Below are 18,561 nucleotides of genomic sequence, written 5' to 3'. Positions count from 1 at the left end.
CAATCCAATGATGCTTTCATACCGATGCAAACAGAAATTCACCAGAATCTACATCTGACCATTCCAAGATTCTCCCTGATGCAATTTTCAGAAGAACATTTGCTGCATCATCTGTATCTACTGATGAATTCCTTGATGTGCTATTTACTACCGATACACTTTCTAGAAATGGGGAACTACACGAGGGACCTTCTATAACCTTTGTTCGGAGAGTGTCCACTTCTGACTCCATGTTTAATTTGCTTCCTCTTTGTATATGAACATATTGGGTGCACTGTTCTAAATCCACCTCATACTGGGATAATTGCACATTGTCCTTGGGAGTTTCTGATAAAGGCTCAGTGGAGTCAGTTTGCTGAGCATGAGCATCCTTCTCAGCTCCATCTTTTGATACTTTCACTCTTTTTAGGCCCGAGTGACACACACCCTCTTCTGAGCCCTTTCTTTTCTCTTGATCAAAATTAAAAGCATTTTCTGTTCCGATAGAGCCTTGCCCTGTGACATTAACCACAGGGTCTATATCTGAAACAAAAATATGATGAGCAAAGTTATCTACCATTTCTCCATTGTTAACAACTCCCTCAGTGGGCATTGGGTCTCTCATGGCAAAAGAAGCTTGAGAACCTGACCCTGCTCTAACGTTTTCCTTATCACTTGGGGCGTATCTTGCTTCCATCTCCATTTGCCTAGAGAATTTGTTAGCATTTCTTTTGCCTCTAATTCCTAGGACAAGGGTAGTTTCCTCATGCATGTTTTTATTGACATGATCAACAACAGATGACAAAAACTTGTCATGGGCAGCAAATCCTTCTTCTTTGACTGGACCACAGGCAGCATTAATGTTTTCTTTAAATGCCCCTATTTTCGTATCAGGTTCCCCAGAATCTCCTACACTATGTAGATGGATATCTCTGTCTATATGACTTCTATCTGCTTTAATTTCTGGGTACTTCCCAATTGTTCCGTGGATGGGGGTAGAACTATTCATTGGTTTGTCAACAAGACCAAGCAGATTTTCAGGTTTGAGCATCCCCCGTTCCGCTTGTGGTAACTCAGACTTTGCACTATCTTTTTCATTTGTAATATGATGAACCTTCCATAAGTTAGAAGCAAAGGTGATATTCTCTTTGCTCTGATGAGCACCTCTTTCCCCAAGATCATCCACCAAATGCTTTGTTAAACCAATCCTGTCACCTGCCCTTATGCACTGCATGCTTTCTGACAAAGGCTTTAAAAGATCTGAAAAGTCCAAACCATTCAAGTGCGCTCTATGTTTCACACTATCACTCTCCATCTCTTGTGTAGATGGAAGCTCTATGAATGTTCTAGTCAAGTTTTCGCTGCTTTGACTATCTATTCCATGCATATGCACAGACTCTTGACGTAGTTTCTTGTTGGTGGCTTCAACTTGACCAGAACTGTTAGTATGTGCACCTTCCATTCTATCTGTGGCACTGGAATAACATGATCCATTCTTCCTTGCCTCCTCAATTCCCACACTCGAAAGCCCGAGTGTCAAATCTATTTTTTCTATATTTCTATCGAGACAACTTTTATCATCCAAAGCCTGTGTAGGTGAAAATCCAATAGAACTTGTGGACCAAAGAGATCTTGAACACTCCTGCAAGTTACTTGATGGAAAGCCCGAAGAACTTGGAATAGATGCAGGCAAGGTATGGAGCGGACCTTGTTGCTGCTTACTCATTGATCCAACAACAGGACTTGTCTGGCATAATGCTTGCCCAAAAATTAATGGACTTCCAGCATGGTAAATTGATGGAGAATCCTGTTGTGTGCGTTGCACAAGGCTACCATTTTGATACCAACTCCCTATGCCATACTCAGAAGCTTGTCTCTTTACATTCATCATATTACTGCCAGAAGTAACAAATGGCTGCGCACGATATTTATCTTGTGGGCGAAAATTCTGTTTCTGCAACTCTGACTCTGCTGGTAGGATACAGAACCCCTGAGAGTGCAGTTCATGAGGAATTTGGCACAAACCCTCGTCAGTCTTTCTCCACAAACCAGATGGATGCATTTCTCTGTTAGAGTTCAAACAGAGTCCTGGAGAAACACCATGAATAGTACCTGTCATTGGAGTAGAGGAGGGATCAATCAGGAATCCTTTAGAAGACACCAAAGCAAATAGAGAGTTCCTTTCTTGTGGAACTGCACCTGAAAGGATTCCTTCTTTTGGCCAAGCATACCTACTTTCCCTTTGCTTGGCTCTAGAATCTGTAGAATCTGATTGCCATTCTTCTTGAGCACCAGTTACAGATCTAGTAGAGACTGTCGGGAAAAGAATAGGTTCCTCGTGGCATCTTAATTGTTTATCCTCCTCTACCTCCTCTCTTCTCAGTTGTGACATGTTAAATTGTATGTATGGCCCGGTTTGCTTTCCATTTTCTTTTGCGGCCTTTTCGCACCCAGTTTTTAAAGAAAGCTGCAAATCACTTTCTGGCTCAACACCATTTCTAAATTCTCCTCTATTAGAGTTCCCTTCCTCATTTCGATCGTTTATTTCAGCATCCATATATACATCAGCAGATTGTTCAAGGTCAAATATTAGTCGTGCAGCTCTGCCAGTTTGATGGTTGTAAAAGTCCCTCGGAATTTGCTTGACTTCCTGTTGACTCAAACTCATTTGTTGGTTCTTTTCAAACAAACCAGATCTGTAGTTTTGCATGTAGTCCACACCTGAATTCCGCTGTTGCTGATCTCTGCTGTCTTTGTTGGTAATAGGAGAATTTAGAGCAGCCCAAAAGTTACCTTTTCCATCCAATTTCAGAAGTTCTGACCCATTGTGATTTGGAAATGAGCCTTCTTGGACTGTTCCAGAGGTCAAAGTTGATGTGTTGGAATCTTTTCTTCTGATATCACTCATTAGTAATTTTTGCATTCGATACAAACGATGCAGTTCACGTACCTGCAGTATCACCAAGAATTACGACATGTTAGAACTTTCCTAAATGGAGATGTCTTCCTGGCACATTGAGTCACTTCCATCTAGTCTCACTTCTTCCTTTTGAATCTACGTGAGTCATCACACTTTCTCTACAATTTTTTATTTTACCCGGTAATAAAGCAAGGTCATGTAACAAACTCGTGCTTAAGTCAGAAAACAAGAATATGAATTTAACGGAAAAATGAAAACAATGCACTTACAGAGACCAATGTCAAATTTACAACTCAAAGATATGCCACCGCTCAGTTTGAGATATTAGAATTGCATACCTGCTCCTTGAATATCTGTTCATGCTTGAGCATTGTAAGCCTCAAGATCTCCATATCTTTTTCAGAACATAGTCCCATAGTTCCTTGTTTAGTATTAGTATAAAACCCGTTCTCCTTCAAAATTGTCTCTCTAGCACAGTGTGGCCAAGCCTCTAGAAGACTACTGTTTATTCTTGTATCAGGCTTGCCATTTTCATTCGGGAATAGTACTGAAAAATAATTCTCAAATTGTACATTTGCTCCCATGCCTGCAAAATTTGAATGGTCATTGTTAACATATCACTTTTGTTAAATGTCAACTGAGATAGAGAATTTGAGAGCCAGCAACATAAATAGATCAGTTTCAGTATGTTTATAGATCAGTTTCATTGCTGCAACATGGTTAGGGGTTCAGATGTTTGGCAATCTCCCATATATTTCCTGAGCCACAGTCCCAATTGCAAGGTTATACCAGAATTGGGCACCCTCCCAAGTAAGACATACCTGTCTAATATCGACCCTGTAGGCTTGTCCTCTACGACGGTCGTCACTTAGTCTGATTTTTAGAAGGCCATCGATGAGCTATGATTAAGGGAAAGCCTGCAGGGTGAATAGGTTTGTCCACCGCAAGAATATACTAATAAGTTTCCAGCGATAGAATTTAGAGTGCCATATACTAGTAATTGACAAGTAGATTAGTCACATATTACTCCTGCATTATTGAGGAATTGCAAAATGAATAACTAATAAAATTAATTCCACCGATAACATATGAAAGATGTTTGGTAGCTTTGTGAGTGAACTAGTCTTGGTGATGTAAAGCTTGTATAAGACATCTTTTAAACCGTGAGGTTCTCACACATGCAGTGCCAAAGGAAAACATATTCCAGCCATAAAAAATAAACACCATATGGAGGGAGCATAAGCCTAGTTCCTTGTACCCCATTCATTTTGTTCTTTCCGTTGAAGTCTTGGTTTTGAACTCAAGCGTGGCTTGAGAAGTTGGCACTGGCCCCATATAAATTCTCTAATACAGAGTCTGCTGATGCCTAATTGCATGCATTTGGTGGTGCACGTGTGATCATAACCTAAGGATTGAACATGTGAAACATTCCACACTTGGCATTGGGGTTTGCATTAAGAATGGGGACACAAACTCCATAGATATTGAACTCAAGATCAAGTTCTGGCCTTGGATTAGGGTCAGTCTGAGAGAACACAGAATGATTCCATGAGGACTGAACTTGACATCATATTCTATACTTGGCATTGGGGTTCTACTTCATGCACCGCAACAAGGTGGGAAGCATTAAACTTGACAATGGACTCTGCACTGAGCATTAATGTTATACTCTGGAGTCTGCACCACAAAATTTGATAACATATTCTGCACTTAGTATTGGGGTTTTATTCCATGAACTGCAACAAGGTGGGAGGAACTTAAGCGAACAACAGATTCTGCAATTGGTAATTGGGTTCAACTCCATGCATCAAAGCTGGAGGGATTGAACTAGACAAAAGATTCTAGACTTCGCATTGGTTTCTACTCCAGACACAGTGAAAAGGTGAGAAGGATTGAACTTGACAACATATTCTGCACTTGGCATTGAGGTTCTGCTACATACACAGCAACAGGGTGGGAGGATTTGAACTCGACAAAAGATTCTGAACAAGGCACTGGGTTTCTACAATGTGTAGTGTGATGAGGTCTGCAGTTGGCATTGGGTTTCTATTCCGTGCAAGGCGGCAAGAGTGGAAGGGATTAAACTTGATAACAGATTTTGCACTTGGCATTGTGGGTCTGCACTGTTCAGGAATGCCGAGTCAAGAGAGGATTGAACTTATGAACACATTCATGATTCAAGGCTGTGGGGATCCAACATGGACGTGCGGGCAAAAGGGTCTGCAGGGGTTGAACTTACAACCACAGTTCTCTATCCACTGAGCCAAACCCACAGAAACCATGACACATAAATCCAGTACATCATAAGACAACATATTCACAGAATTTTACTTCATAATAAAAAAAAATCTACTGTCCAGTGCCAACCCATTTCTGTATTTTTAATAATATCACCAAAAAAAATAACAATATGACGATCTCCCGAACTACAGGTACAACTGTGTTTTCCTACCGAATTGCAGAAGTTCCACAAAAAATTACAGAAATTCTACCATTGAATGCACAAGCCCTCCGGTCCCTTAGGTCAAGATCACATGGGACCTTTAACAGAGCAAACCAGAGGGGCTAAAAACGCATGAAAAGCACAGTGAAAGAGGGCTTAAGCTTTTCAACTTACCTGCTCAGTCTCGCTGGGCTCCAGGGAAGCCAAAAATTGGCGTCAACGCTGTTCATCGAGCTTCACCTTCTGTCACTTGACAGCAAAAAAAAAATCCAAAAATCAAAACGAAGAAGAACAAGAACCAGATAATGTTCAGAGACTGAAATGGAAGTGTGAATAATCTGCCATGGAAGAATATAAGTGTGCGGGGATGCAAGAAAAGAGAGAAATTACCGTTAACCAGAGTGGTCAAAAGCAGAGATTTTACCGTGTGAGGGGTAACAACGAGAAGAGCATGAATGGAAGAATAGGGAGTACGGAGGGGGAAATGGAGGAGATATTCCGGACAGCAAAAGCAGTGCGGATGAAGGAGATCTTACTTATACTTTTGACTTAGGAGAAGGTGCAAATATTTAAAAAATACATTATTTTACATTAAAAAATAATATTAACAAATGGGTATGTGATCTAAATAGTTGCAAGAGAAGTTGATGCCTATGCCATAAAGGGTAGATATTGCTAAACCAGGGGTCCAGTTGATTTGCTTAAGCAGAGATGCAGACCGGTCAGCATGGGTCCACATCATCAACACCAGTCCACATCATCACATAGGTTGTCATGTGCAATGTGAGAGGCAGACCCAGATATCCATGGAAGGAATGATAAGAAGGAGAAAAAGACAAAATTGCTGGGATTTCCAATAACAAAAGTGTGATCTCCTCTCCTCATCTCATCTCACCTCTCTTTCTCCCTCTTCATCTTCACCCAAAATCCCCCTTCTCTTTCTCCCACCAATACCAACATTCTCCCCCACCTGATATTTTTTAATTTCCCCAACATTTTTCCAGAGGGTATCCTTAGCTTATCTCGGAAAAAATGAAAAATGGGATCCACATACTCTGACAAAACATCAGGTTGCCAATCAAATTTTAGTTGGCATCATTGGACAAAGTTGGCTTTAAAAAAAAGACAAAATCCCCATCTTTAGTTACATAATAAAGTCACTTCTCCCATTTGTGTGGCACTCAAGGTCTATTCAACTAATAAATTATAACCTACTTACTACTAGTAGCAAATCCAAGGCCTTCAAAATTCATTATTTAATTCTTCCTCTTAATATTACACCAGCGATTCGGTTGGTCGCTCGTCCTTTAAAGCCGGGCTTCCTAAATCGCTGCACTGTAACGTTGCAGACTAAGGTTAGTAACAAACAAAAAATCCAGACAGATTTTGACTGATAGCCAATACTGTACCCTGTAACTAGAAAAGTAACGGATGATTTTACCACGGTTAAAAAAAGAGAAAATGAATGATTTAAATGATATATGACATTATTTGTGTGTTTTTCGTATGTTTTAAAATTGTTTTTGTTTGATTAAAATTTGGTTAGTATGACAAATAGCTATCTAGATATTCTGGCCACTAGTTCTTAGAATAATTTATATAGCGAAAGTTTGTTGAGAAACTAGAGCGTTTATTGTAAGATTTCACAAAAAAAAACGACAAATATATCAACTAAATGAAAAAAATAATCTAATCTGTCACATAAACTATGTTTAGACTTTTTAAACATTAAAATAATTATATTTATTTTTTCAATAATAATCCATTTATTATTAAATTTTACCAATTTTTTTATTTTGTTTTATATATATATATATATAACCACCTTAATGAGTGAGATTAATAGCATAATTTTTTATTACAGGTTTTAGTGTTTAGCTATTTACGTGATCTTGGACGAGATTTCATGGTGGGAAATAAACGAGATTGTCAAATCAAAGTTTATTGCGTAATCTTGACTTAATTTCTTCAAGTTAAATAGGTCGTGCGTGTTAAGTGGTAATTATATATAGATTAAGATATCAATATTGTTATGAAGAATATTACTATAAATATTTATATAATTGATAATTGATAAAATATATGTTTAAAAAATGATGTTAATAAATTATTTTATATATATAATATGATGATGATTAAATGATTATTAAGATTTAATGTAGTTTATTTGACTTTAAGAAAGTAAGATATTAATTGAAACTCTTTAATATTTTAGAATTAGTTTTTATTTTCGTAATGTTTATTTTTTTCTTAACACTGGTAAGACATAAAGATAATTTTGGTTAGCAAGAGTGGGGCTGATAACCTCCTTACCAGCATAGATCCATCTTAAATACCGATCTAACATGAGTCGAGAGGGATCCAATTTCTTCATTTGTATAATTTTTATGAATCCGCATTATTTAAATGTTTTATATAGTTATTTATTTTTTTTCTATTTTTAGATTTTTTATTTTTTTATTTTATTTTGACAGAATGATCAAAATTTTAACTTTGATGACGAACATCATACTAGGTTTGGATAGTATTTTTAATAAGATAATTCTAGTTAGCAAAAGTGGATTGATCACCTCCTTATAATACCTTATTTTCTCTAGTTCCTTATCATCCCACAACTTATCCTTAAATTTGGATAGTATTTTTAATATTATCCTTATTCTCCGAGATTATCTCCTCATTTATCCCCCAAGATTTTGCATCCTCCTGTCATCCTTGCCAAAGGTGGATATAATTTTTTAAAATTTAAAATAATTTTGTGGATAGTTATGTTTATACATTTATTTCTACAGTAGTTATGCATTTTTCCTTTTTAGTTAAATTCATTAATTTAAAAAAAATGTTATATGAATCAATGTCATATGAAATGAGTTATGGTTTTTTGGGCAAGTGGTATTGATAAACCATGGTATTGGTCCATGGTATTGTAACAAAGGCTATTTAAAGATAAAGAATATTCATGATAAAGTAGGGTGAATATATAATATATATATATATATATATATATATATATATATATATATATATAATTTAGTTGATTCTCTGTAATAATTTATTAATAAATATAAAGAAATTTGTTGTAGATAATAATTAACTATTGACTTAACTAATATATGAACATATACCTTAAAAAGGTAATGATTATCTAGTTTTTTTTTTTTAATTATTTCTATGCTCAGAAAATAGTGAGAGAAGCGTCCTCACGTTACCATAATTTAGATGGCTTAGGAGGTTAAGAAGGTCAGTGTTGTGATTATGATGATGATTAACCTCCACTAAAACTCATATGGTTTATGGAACTTTAAGAAGTAAAGAGATTACTCAAAATTCTTTAACAATTTATTTCTATGCTCAAAAAACATTCAAAGCATTTGGCTATCACCATAGTTTTGTTGGCTTAAATGCTCAAGAAGGTTAGTAATGTGACAAATGTTTTGAAAATTAGATCTAATGTGAGTACAAGATGGACAATCTAAGAGAAAGTGAGTTTCATCTTCAACCTAAGAAAAAGTGAATTTCATCATAAAGGTGACAAACTCTTTCATCCCATGGTGTTTCTCAAATTGACCAACCCCTAATTTCACTATGAAGCTCAAGAGAATTCATTTTCATTTTAGTAATATTGATTTTTTTTAATATTAAACAAAACACTTTTGGATTTTCAAGATTAAAGTTGATCATCTCTTTATAATATTTTAATTATATACTCATGTAGTTTTTAAAAGTGTTTATAGTCGTTAACACTCTCAATATCAAGAAGATGACAATCTTCTTGTATATCACGAAATCGTAAATGCCCAATTTCCCAATATAACATTAATTTTCTTCTTTGTACTAATCAAAATTAAAAAATACTTTTGATTTTTTAAATTAAAGTTAAATATATCTTTGTATTAGTTTATCTCCCTTTTATTTTTTAATAAATATAGAATTAATTCTAAAACCGGTATAATAAAAGTATTTCAATTTCTATTCATACATATAAACCTACATCACATGATTTATAGTTTAATTTATAAAAAAAAATTAAGATGGTAAAAACCATTATAATTTAGTTGAAAATTAATATTTATGTTATTTGAATGTGAGTTATTATTTGTATGAGATGTTTTTCAATTTTGTATTCTTAACTGATTTCATCATATTATAGGAAAATAATTTTAATTATTATTATTATTTTTTTCGTAGAAAAAAAATTTCTCTAATTTTATTCATGGTAAAGAAATAACAAAATTACATTTTCTATATGTTGAATGCATTTGGGAAATATGTCTCATGGCATTGACTTATTGAGAAAAACAATAAAATAAGATACTTACTCCTATGATTGATTACTCTTCCAATACTTGTGGAGAATACCTTAATGGAAGTTAAATGTGAAAATACTCATTTGACTTTTTTTTTGCTTTTCTTTTTTAGCACTTTTTGTGGTCTTTCCACATTTGGTTCAACAAAAACCCTGTCAATTCTCTTCATGTTAACATTGGTGAGTTTTTTTGTTTCCCTGAGTCCAAATTCTCATATACATAGACACATTGGTGAGTTTTTTTGTTTTTTTGAGTCCAAACTTTCATATACATAGAGGTAGTTCGTTACGACTAGCTCTCATGGAAATGGTCATAGATAAATGACTTTCTTAGCACAGTTGAATCCCAAAAAATGATATCTAATATAATGCACTACGAAAACCCCTTAATACTTGAAATACATAGGCTAATTTTGTGCCCCACCCCAAAAAGCCTAAATCTCAATAGAGTATTTCAAACATTACCTCAACACCATGGGTTACCAAAATATTCTTTAAAAAAAAAAAAACACAAACCAAACAAAACTTGCAACCATCATACTTCATGAAATTCATATAACCATATACTTTTATAATTAAAATATTCAACTATACAACTAAAAAAATCTTATAAATATAATTTTATAATTAAAATATCCTAACCAAAAATCTTATAAATATGATTTTATAATTAAAATATCCTAACCAGAAAATTAAAGTCTTCAAATAAGATTTTTGAAAGAATTCGAACTGAATTCTAACTCTCGATTATTTCAAGGAAAGAGACCCCACAGAAGTCACATTTCAATATTAAAGAGTAAGGTTAATAGTTATAGTAACGTCGACCTCATTATTAATGGAGGAGTCTTTAATTATCCCTTAATTTGGTGAAGGTTCTCCCTAAAGTTTTCCCTCATATATATATGGTAATGGTGGGGCATTTATTTATCCCTAAATTTGGTGAACGTTCTCCCTAAAGTTTCCCTGTGTTAATGGTGGAGCCTTCAATTATCCCTAAAGTTGGTGAAGGCTCACCCTAAAGTTTCCCTCATATATGTGCTAATGGTGGAGCCTTTAATTATCCCTAAATTTGGTGAAAGTCCTCCCCCAAAGTTTCCCTAGCCTTTATGTTATAGTTTTATTCTCTCTACATATAGAGAGACAATTATGTGTAAATACTTAATAATACAAAGTGATCCTTATCCTCGGGAACATAAAAATCATTGTTTATATCGTAAAGTCTTCAGATACTCGTCGGTCTACATCACTATAATATTGGGATAGAAGTTAGTGTTGAAATGACAACACGATCGTTAACTGTATCTTTCGCGTTGTAAAGAGGATAAAATAAATAGTGTTAATTGTAATATAGATTAATTTAATATTAATGTTATAATTGATTAAATTTAATTAATAAAATTTAAGTGAAGAGAAATATATATTATAAAATAAAGATAATTAGATTTTATTAAAATTTATTTAATTTTTTCAGTGATGCAGGAAAATCAATTTTCGGAGTTAAACAACATTTTTACACATTTATGTGAAATCTACTTTTATCTAGATTTGTGGTTGGACTATCATCACATCATCTCAACTACTAAACTATAAAGCAACAAAAAATTAAAACTAATTAAAAAAAATGAAAATATTTAAGTTATAAAAAATACAGTAAAAAAACATAAAATGAAATTGTACAAAATAAACATTAAAAAATAGAAAAAAATAAATGAGAGGATGGAAAATAAAAATAAAATAAATGAAATTTATATTAAAAGTAAAATTATAGCTTCAAAATCAATGCTTCTAACAACAACTACATGAACCACAACAGTGGGGTCAAAATAGAGTGAGTTAGAGATTTTATAAATTGGTTTTAAGTATTGAAATATAAATAAAGAGGATTATGTTAAATATAAATTCTCATGATCATATCAAAATATATTTGTTGTTTTCAAATTAGTTTTACATTCTGCAGTATGTGTTTTTTTTTTTATATTCGACACTTATACAAATTTTGTGGCTTGGTATTATTGGATGTCTGCAGTACTTACATATTTGGCATATAAAATCTGGCGGCCATATCATAATATACTCGGTGGCACTTATATATCTGATCTGTTGCACGTATATATAATTTGTGGCACCTATAATATATATAATATGCAGCCATATATATACTCTACGACACTTACATATTCGATACTTGTACATACACTATAACACCTATAATATATATTTGGTACTTGTACATACTCTGCGACACGTATAATATATATTTGGTTTGCGGTCTTCGACGAATATCACAGTGGAATATACCTATGTGGTTCATATATCCCAGGTGCATACATTCTCTTTCACCTACTTTCTCTTTTTCTTATTAAGTTCTATCTGTTAAAACTATGAATACTTCTCCTCATATTTATAAACCTCCCCCTAGCAAAGGGAGGCCAAGTAAAATTACCCTAGAGAATTTGTATGACTACATTGAATCTGTAGAAAAGTGAAGAGAAGAGAGAGAAGGGCAACTTAAACAATAATTATCCACAATGCTTATAAAGCATAAGCTCGAATTATCTACAATGTTTGACAATAGCTACAAATCTTTAGAAAATAAAATGATAGCACTCGAGACTGAACTCCAAGGAATGAAAAATATGATGCAAGAAATTGAATACACAAAAAAAATCCAATGGTGGAAGAAAATTGCACCATGAGAGATGAGATTAAAGAATTAAAAGAAAAACTAAATAATAATTCAGCCCTAAGTAGCATAGAGAATAAATTTGATATCAAACCCATAAAAGAGGAACAAATAAACTAATTGAACTAGATCATGAGTGCCACAAGAGAGTCATGAACCTTATAATTGTTAGCATAGAAGAGAAAAATGATGAGGACACATTAGAAATAGTAAAAGAACAACTGAAAACTAAGTCACAAATTCAAACAACTTATCTAATAGAAGCAAAAAGGGTGGGAAAATACTTGAGCATAAACATAGATTGATTCATGTTAAGGTAAGTTGTAATGACCATAAATTAGATATACTTAGTAAATCTCTAAGCCTAAAAGGATCAGGAATCTTTATAAATGAAGATCTTATTCCAGAAGACCAAGTTGAACTAAGGAAAGAGGTCCAAAAGGTAAAGAAGGAAAGAAAGGAAGGGAAATGGGAAATCATTAGAAATATAAAAGTTATTATTAGAGAGAGAGTCCAAAATAAAAGTGATAAATAGGAATTAGGAACACTCTGGATCCTCTTTTGGAACTATCGTGGTTTTCCATGGCATAAAGGACCTATGTTAAGTTGGATCCCGAGTGATATTGATCTTATTTTCTTAGTTGAAACATGGGAGCATGATGAATCTAGGGTCCCCCACATGGATGGATTCATTCTCTAGTCAACTTGGAACAATAAATCCTCTCGTAGAGGTTTTGGTGGTATAGCATGTTATATAAAAGATAATATTTCTTCTCACATTTGACTTCATAAGATTGACCCCACCAATCAGTACATGTGGTGTTAAAATTATGCAATTGTGGTCAAATTCCACTTTGGACATCTCATATGATGAAGATAATGATTGCAATAGATTCCTCTTTTCGAGAGGACCGAAATCGACCTAAATATCACCTTATTTGGACAAGCAGAAGTTGGTTTTTGAATTTATTTATTTGCTCATGTATATTGAATTAGGTCGGCCCTAAGCACATGTACAATTGGCAGGTCGGCCTCAACATCAAGTGGACCCTCATGAAAGACTATAAATATAAGATACCTCAAGCTCATTTTGATACAATCATCAAGTACTCTCTTATCTCTTCTATTGTTTGGTTTGCACAGGTCTGATGGAGGAAATCTCGCATAAAGGGTCTAAAACTATAGGGTCAAAGCTCGCACGTGTCCAAAGTTTCTGAGTCTCAGACACTTGAACATAACTAAGGTTTTTCGTCCCTAGACACTAGCACAGTATGGTCATGGGAGCGTCCAAGAATTCTCAAACACAAGCACAGAGTGTTTATGGGAGCGTTCGGGAGGCTAGGGTTTTCGCGGTCCAATTTGCTCCCTAGACGCATGCACATAATGGTCTAGGGAACGTTTGGGATACCATAGATGCTCGCACATAAGCCTAATGGGAGTGTCCAGGGTTTGAGGAAGATTTGAGTATGTTTGGACCCCAGACGCCCTCATCTAGTTCTCCAGAGAGCATCCATATATGTCCCAGACGCACTCATCAAGAGAGAGTTCAAATCTGTCTTAGAATCTCACACATAGTATCTATGCATGTGTCCAGGACCTAAATATGAGTTATCATTATGCAACAGTGTTCAACATAGTGACAACAGCCTCCAGTGGTTAACTATTGTCAGTGACAGTGCATTACAGTCCTCAAAATCAGGATCTTTCAGTATAAGTGTGTTTAAGTTCATGTTAGGGATGTTCTAGTTGTATTTGTTACTCTGATGAAGATATGGATCATCGTACTCTCTTTTGTTTAATCATTTGATGATTATCTAAGAAGAAGAAGAAGAATTTAAAAGGGTTTTCCCCAGAGTGGGTTTTTCCTTGGTCTCCAACCAATCCTAGTGTCTCTATGTGTGCATGTTTTTCTTCTATTGTTCGTTTATGTTCCACTGCATTGATGATGATGATGTTGTTCTTTCTTCATAGTTGTATATGTTGAATAATAATGGTGTAGATATGAATAATGTTATAACGTTATGGGGTGAACTTAATATGTTAATGAAGAAATGCAATTATCTAAGCAAAGAACAATGTATCCCTATGAAAAATTAACATGGTATCATAGTTAGGCTGAAGAAAATCCATGGAGATCACCCCGATGATGACACCATTGATGGAAGCAAGAAGAGGATGGTGGAGACCTAAAAGAATTCTAGGGTTTGAAGAAAACCCTAGGCAACTTGATTATTAGGATTAGGGTTTGAGAGAAACCCTGGTTTATGGAAAAGACATGAGATATAGCATGGTCAAAGGAGGCTCAAGCACTTGAGAGAGATTTGATGAAGCCCTAGATGGGATAATCCCTAGTAGGCATGGTTGGTTGATTAAAGGTAACAATGTTATGTGGACAATGGATGGTGATGGTTGGTTCTAGAGGGAGAGGATCACTTCTCATTGAAGATAAGTATTTCTTGACTTATGATGCCTCTTACTTTTGTTTAGACTTATGGATATGATTATTATGTTTATTGTTTGTACTTCCTACATATGTATTTGAGTATATGGATGCTTCTAACCTCCTTGATAAGATGTGATGGGTGAATCCTTCTTGAGGATCATTTGAAATGCAGGAAGGATGGCTAGAGTTGGAAAAGGTAAAGAGGCACTATATGAAAAGATGACAAAGTACTTCAAGTTGCCTATGTCTAATGAAAAGGTGCACATGTATTTGAATACCACAAGGTATGCATGGTATGTTGTATTTTAGCAATAACATTGATGGCTAGGTAAGCCTTAGGGTATGATGAGAATGTATCTTTAATGGTCCATACATGCATATGAAAGAGACTTGGATCTATGTCTCCTATGATGAAATGATGCACCTGGTGTTGAACATTTTGATCTTCTTGAATTCTATGAGGCTATCTAATGTTGATACATTGATATACTTGATGTTTGGCTAACATCTATCTGTTGGATATCTTGATCCTATAAAGAAGGCTAGCACCTTGACTCTAGTAGATGATACTCTTGATACTTGTTGTGCATAAGACATGATGGATTTCACATAGAAGGTTAGCTCATTAATTCTTATACATGATACTATTGATAATGCTTGTGATAAGCATGCTGAAAGCTAATGGAAAGAGAGATTGTCACTCTTTTTGTTTTGGTAAAGTTTTATTGAATTACCTAACTTGATCCTATTGATCATGATAAGCATGGTAACCTTGATGTTAGAGGTATAACTATGAGATTGATATTCTAGATCTCTTATTACCTGTGGTCATGTCTTGATGGCATATGGTTAAACTAAATGCCCTAACTTGATGGAGTGACTTGATAGAAAAGTGTTATTATGTTCATGATATGATGTCACATTTGTTTGTTTCCCTAATCTTTCAAATATAACTCTTGACAAAATATTGATGACATGATGTTGATGACCATGATCTAATAGATTTGTTGTTACATGACTCTAGTAGAGATAGGTTGATGACATGAATGAAGATGAATGAAGTAGATTCCCAGTCAAAGGGAAAATCTCTTCTCAAGATTCTTACTCACATAACTATTTTCATTTTGTACTATTGAAGGATGATTTATGTGCATCTGACATTATTGAACTACATCAAAGTCTTAGATCTGAAGCTTGTAAAGAAATTAGGGTTTTTGTTCCAGACGTAGGCACAAAACAGGGAGATTTCATCCTTGGACGCACACATGCTAAGGCCTAGGTAGCGTCCTTTAAGCTAAAGATGCTCCCATGCTAACCTAAAGGGAGATTCCAGGGGTTTGAATTCAGTTTCCATCATCCAAAGTTTTCTGAAGTTGTCTGAACTCTGAATCAAGGTGTCTCTGACATATTCTGCCACTGTAAACTGATTTCTGAAGTTGTTGGGTTAAATTTCTGATCATAGAAAATGAAGTACTGTGCAAGAAAACAGATATTCACTTGGAAGATGTCTGTACTACATGTTATCACTCAGATTTTCCTAGAAGTTGTTGGGAAGAGGAAAGGGGTCCGAGGTAACCACAAACCAACTTTTAAGTACAGATTCTAGCCAATCTGTACTCAGAGAGGGCTCTCTCTTTATGATTTAGCTTGGTTTTGAAAGATATTAGGCTAGTTGTGAAGTTTAGGAGTTTTGTTTGAGTTTGGGTGGTGAGATTCAATAGCAAAGGGGTAAGACTGAGTAGCTTAGTCCATTGGGCTGATGGAGTCAAAGAAAATGGCTTAACTGGACTTGGTTTCTTCACAAAGGATGGTTTAACAGAGCAAGGTAGTCAAACAAGGAACAATTAGAGACTGAAAGATGGGATGGGCTTAAAGGGTTAAAGGGCAACTAAGAATCCTTTAACATACTTTAAAAGAGCAGAACATGACTAACCATCAATAAAGAGCAATTAAGAATTCTTTATTAAATGATTAAAATGAACAAACTAGGAAACATGAGCAATCAAGAATTCACTGTTTATACTAGTTCAGAAGAAAACATTGAGAATAATAACGATTGAAAACAGAGTGCAATTAAGCATATTTTGAGTTATTCTTTTTCGTTTATCATTCAGATGTGAAACATAGATGATATTTTAAACAAGGAAAACTGTAAAACACAAGGTATAGATGAACTTATTGATCCGGTGTTTGATTCAAGAATTCTGAGAAAAGTCCTTAGCTCCAATTCTTCATCCAACAAGCCACAAAGTTGGTCCAATCAACACTTTATTCCAAAATAGTCAATATTACAACAATGTCTAAGAATCCACCCTCAATACTCCAATTGATGGGGTATTTATACAAAAGATCTTTACAAAAATATCTCATAACAAAGAGATATATTCTAGTGATGACTAATTATTTTTACAAAAAAATAGAGACACTTAGTCTCGAAGATAGGAGAAAGGTGAACTGATGATGTGTTGTTCCTATTCTCGCTGAATGTGCTAGAGGCAGGCCCTTTTATTTGGCTTGCTGTTGTCCTCTTTAGTAACTCTGTGCTGGCTGCCCTATTTTGACCAATACTTTTCACCTGTTCTGATACACTTCGACCTGTTTGCCCTTTGTTTATCTCTGTTCACCTTTATTTATCTTACCACAGTAAATAGCCCAAAATTTACCTTTTATTGAGGATAAATTTTCAAAATTTTCAACATGTCTTCCCACCTTTTTTGCTCGGGCAATCTGTGTTTCTGAAGTTTCCTCAGAGTCTCATCAATTTCTGTATATCTGAAAAAATTAGGCTGGAGTTGAAACAAGTGCTTTACCTCATGCTCAATATAGAATAAGTTCTCCAAGTTGTCATAGAGAACTCGGCCTGTGGGAAGTGTTTTTGTTCCTGATGCACTTGTTGATGAACTAGCTTGATCTCCAGCATACTTATTCAATTTATCTACATAATCAATGTGCTTCATTAACCTGTCATTGACCAAAGGACTTGGTAGCCCTTTATTCTGCAAAACTGTGAACTTCTCCATAAAAGAATTGATTTCCACCTGCATATCTTGACATCTTCTTTCTAGATTTTGCATCAAAGTTCTTTTAGTTAGCACCCTTTTGATTTCTAGAATAGTGTCTGTCCTATCTGGGATGCCAAGTGCTTCCAGTTGTTTCCTATTTTTGGTATTCAAAAAATGTATAAGCCTGTTGGCCTGTTCAGGCATTTTTCCTAACTCTGCTCATCTGTTGAATTGCTCCATGTGCTGCTTTCACTAAATCAATTTGCTCATAGATTACTTGGATAGATGCCCATACATCATTTATAGATTGAATGATGTTGGCCCAAAGGATTTTCTTGATCTCTGTTAGAGGCTTGTCAAAAGTGAGCTCTTGTTCTAATGTTTTAACTTTCCTTTCTAAGGTTTTAATCTCCCTGGTTTTTTCTGCAACATTTATTTTTGAGGCATCATACTTCTTTTCTATATTAGCCAATTGTTCTTTTGCTTGTTTTAACTCTGAAATTTGTAGTTTCATTTCTTCCATGGCCTTTATCAATTCTTCTGTGCTTAAATTGGTGTTGCTACCTGATGTTGTTCCTGTTGTTGATGTACCTGTAATCACCTCTGTTGTGCCTGTTGGGATGTTTGGAGCCAATGTTGTTCCAAGTACAGAAGGGACTGTTGTTGATGTACCTGTAGGAATTACTTCAGGAGGCTGGGAGGTCGACTCTCCCTGCTTTTCCTTCAGTGCTTTCTCTAATGCCTGCTCTGTATCATTCAATCTTTCATTAAGTTTCAGGAGTAGGTCC

The 18,561-nt window shown here is 34.8% G+C and overlaps 1 protein-coding gene across 1 annotated transcript; it reads right to left on the bottom strand.

Moving 5' to 3' along the window:
• Nucleotides 1-16: 16 nt before the first annotated feature.
• On the bottom strand, nt 17-5,726 carry LOC149173870 (uncharacterized). The gene is made up of 4 exons (XM_089426856.1): nt 5,517-5,726; nt 3,721-3,816; nt 3,238-3,485; nt 17-2,929 (listed from the first exon to the last, which is right to left on the bottom strand). The coding sequence occupies exons 3-4, from the start codon at nt 3,481-3,483 to the stop codon at nt 17-19; spliced, it is 3,159 nt and encodes a 1,052-aa protein (XP_089282982.1). The 5' UTR covers nt 3,484-3,485; nt 3,721-3,816; nt 5,517-5,726.
• Between the last annotated feature and the right edge of the window lie 12,835 nt (nt 5,727-18,561).

Source organism: Pinus tabuliformis, chromosome 4_2 (genome assembly GCF_031772625.1).
Source record: "Pinus tabuliformis cultivar Carrire ecotype Pingquan chromosome 4_2, CPIR1, whole genome shotgun sequence".
Lineage (NCBI taxonomy): Eukaryota > Viridiplantae > Streptophyta > Pinopsida > Pinales > Pinaceae > Pinus > Pinus tabuliformis.
This window is presented reverse-complemented; position numbering and strand designations above follow the sequence as displayed.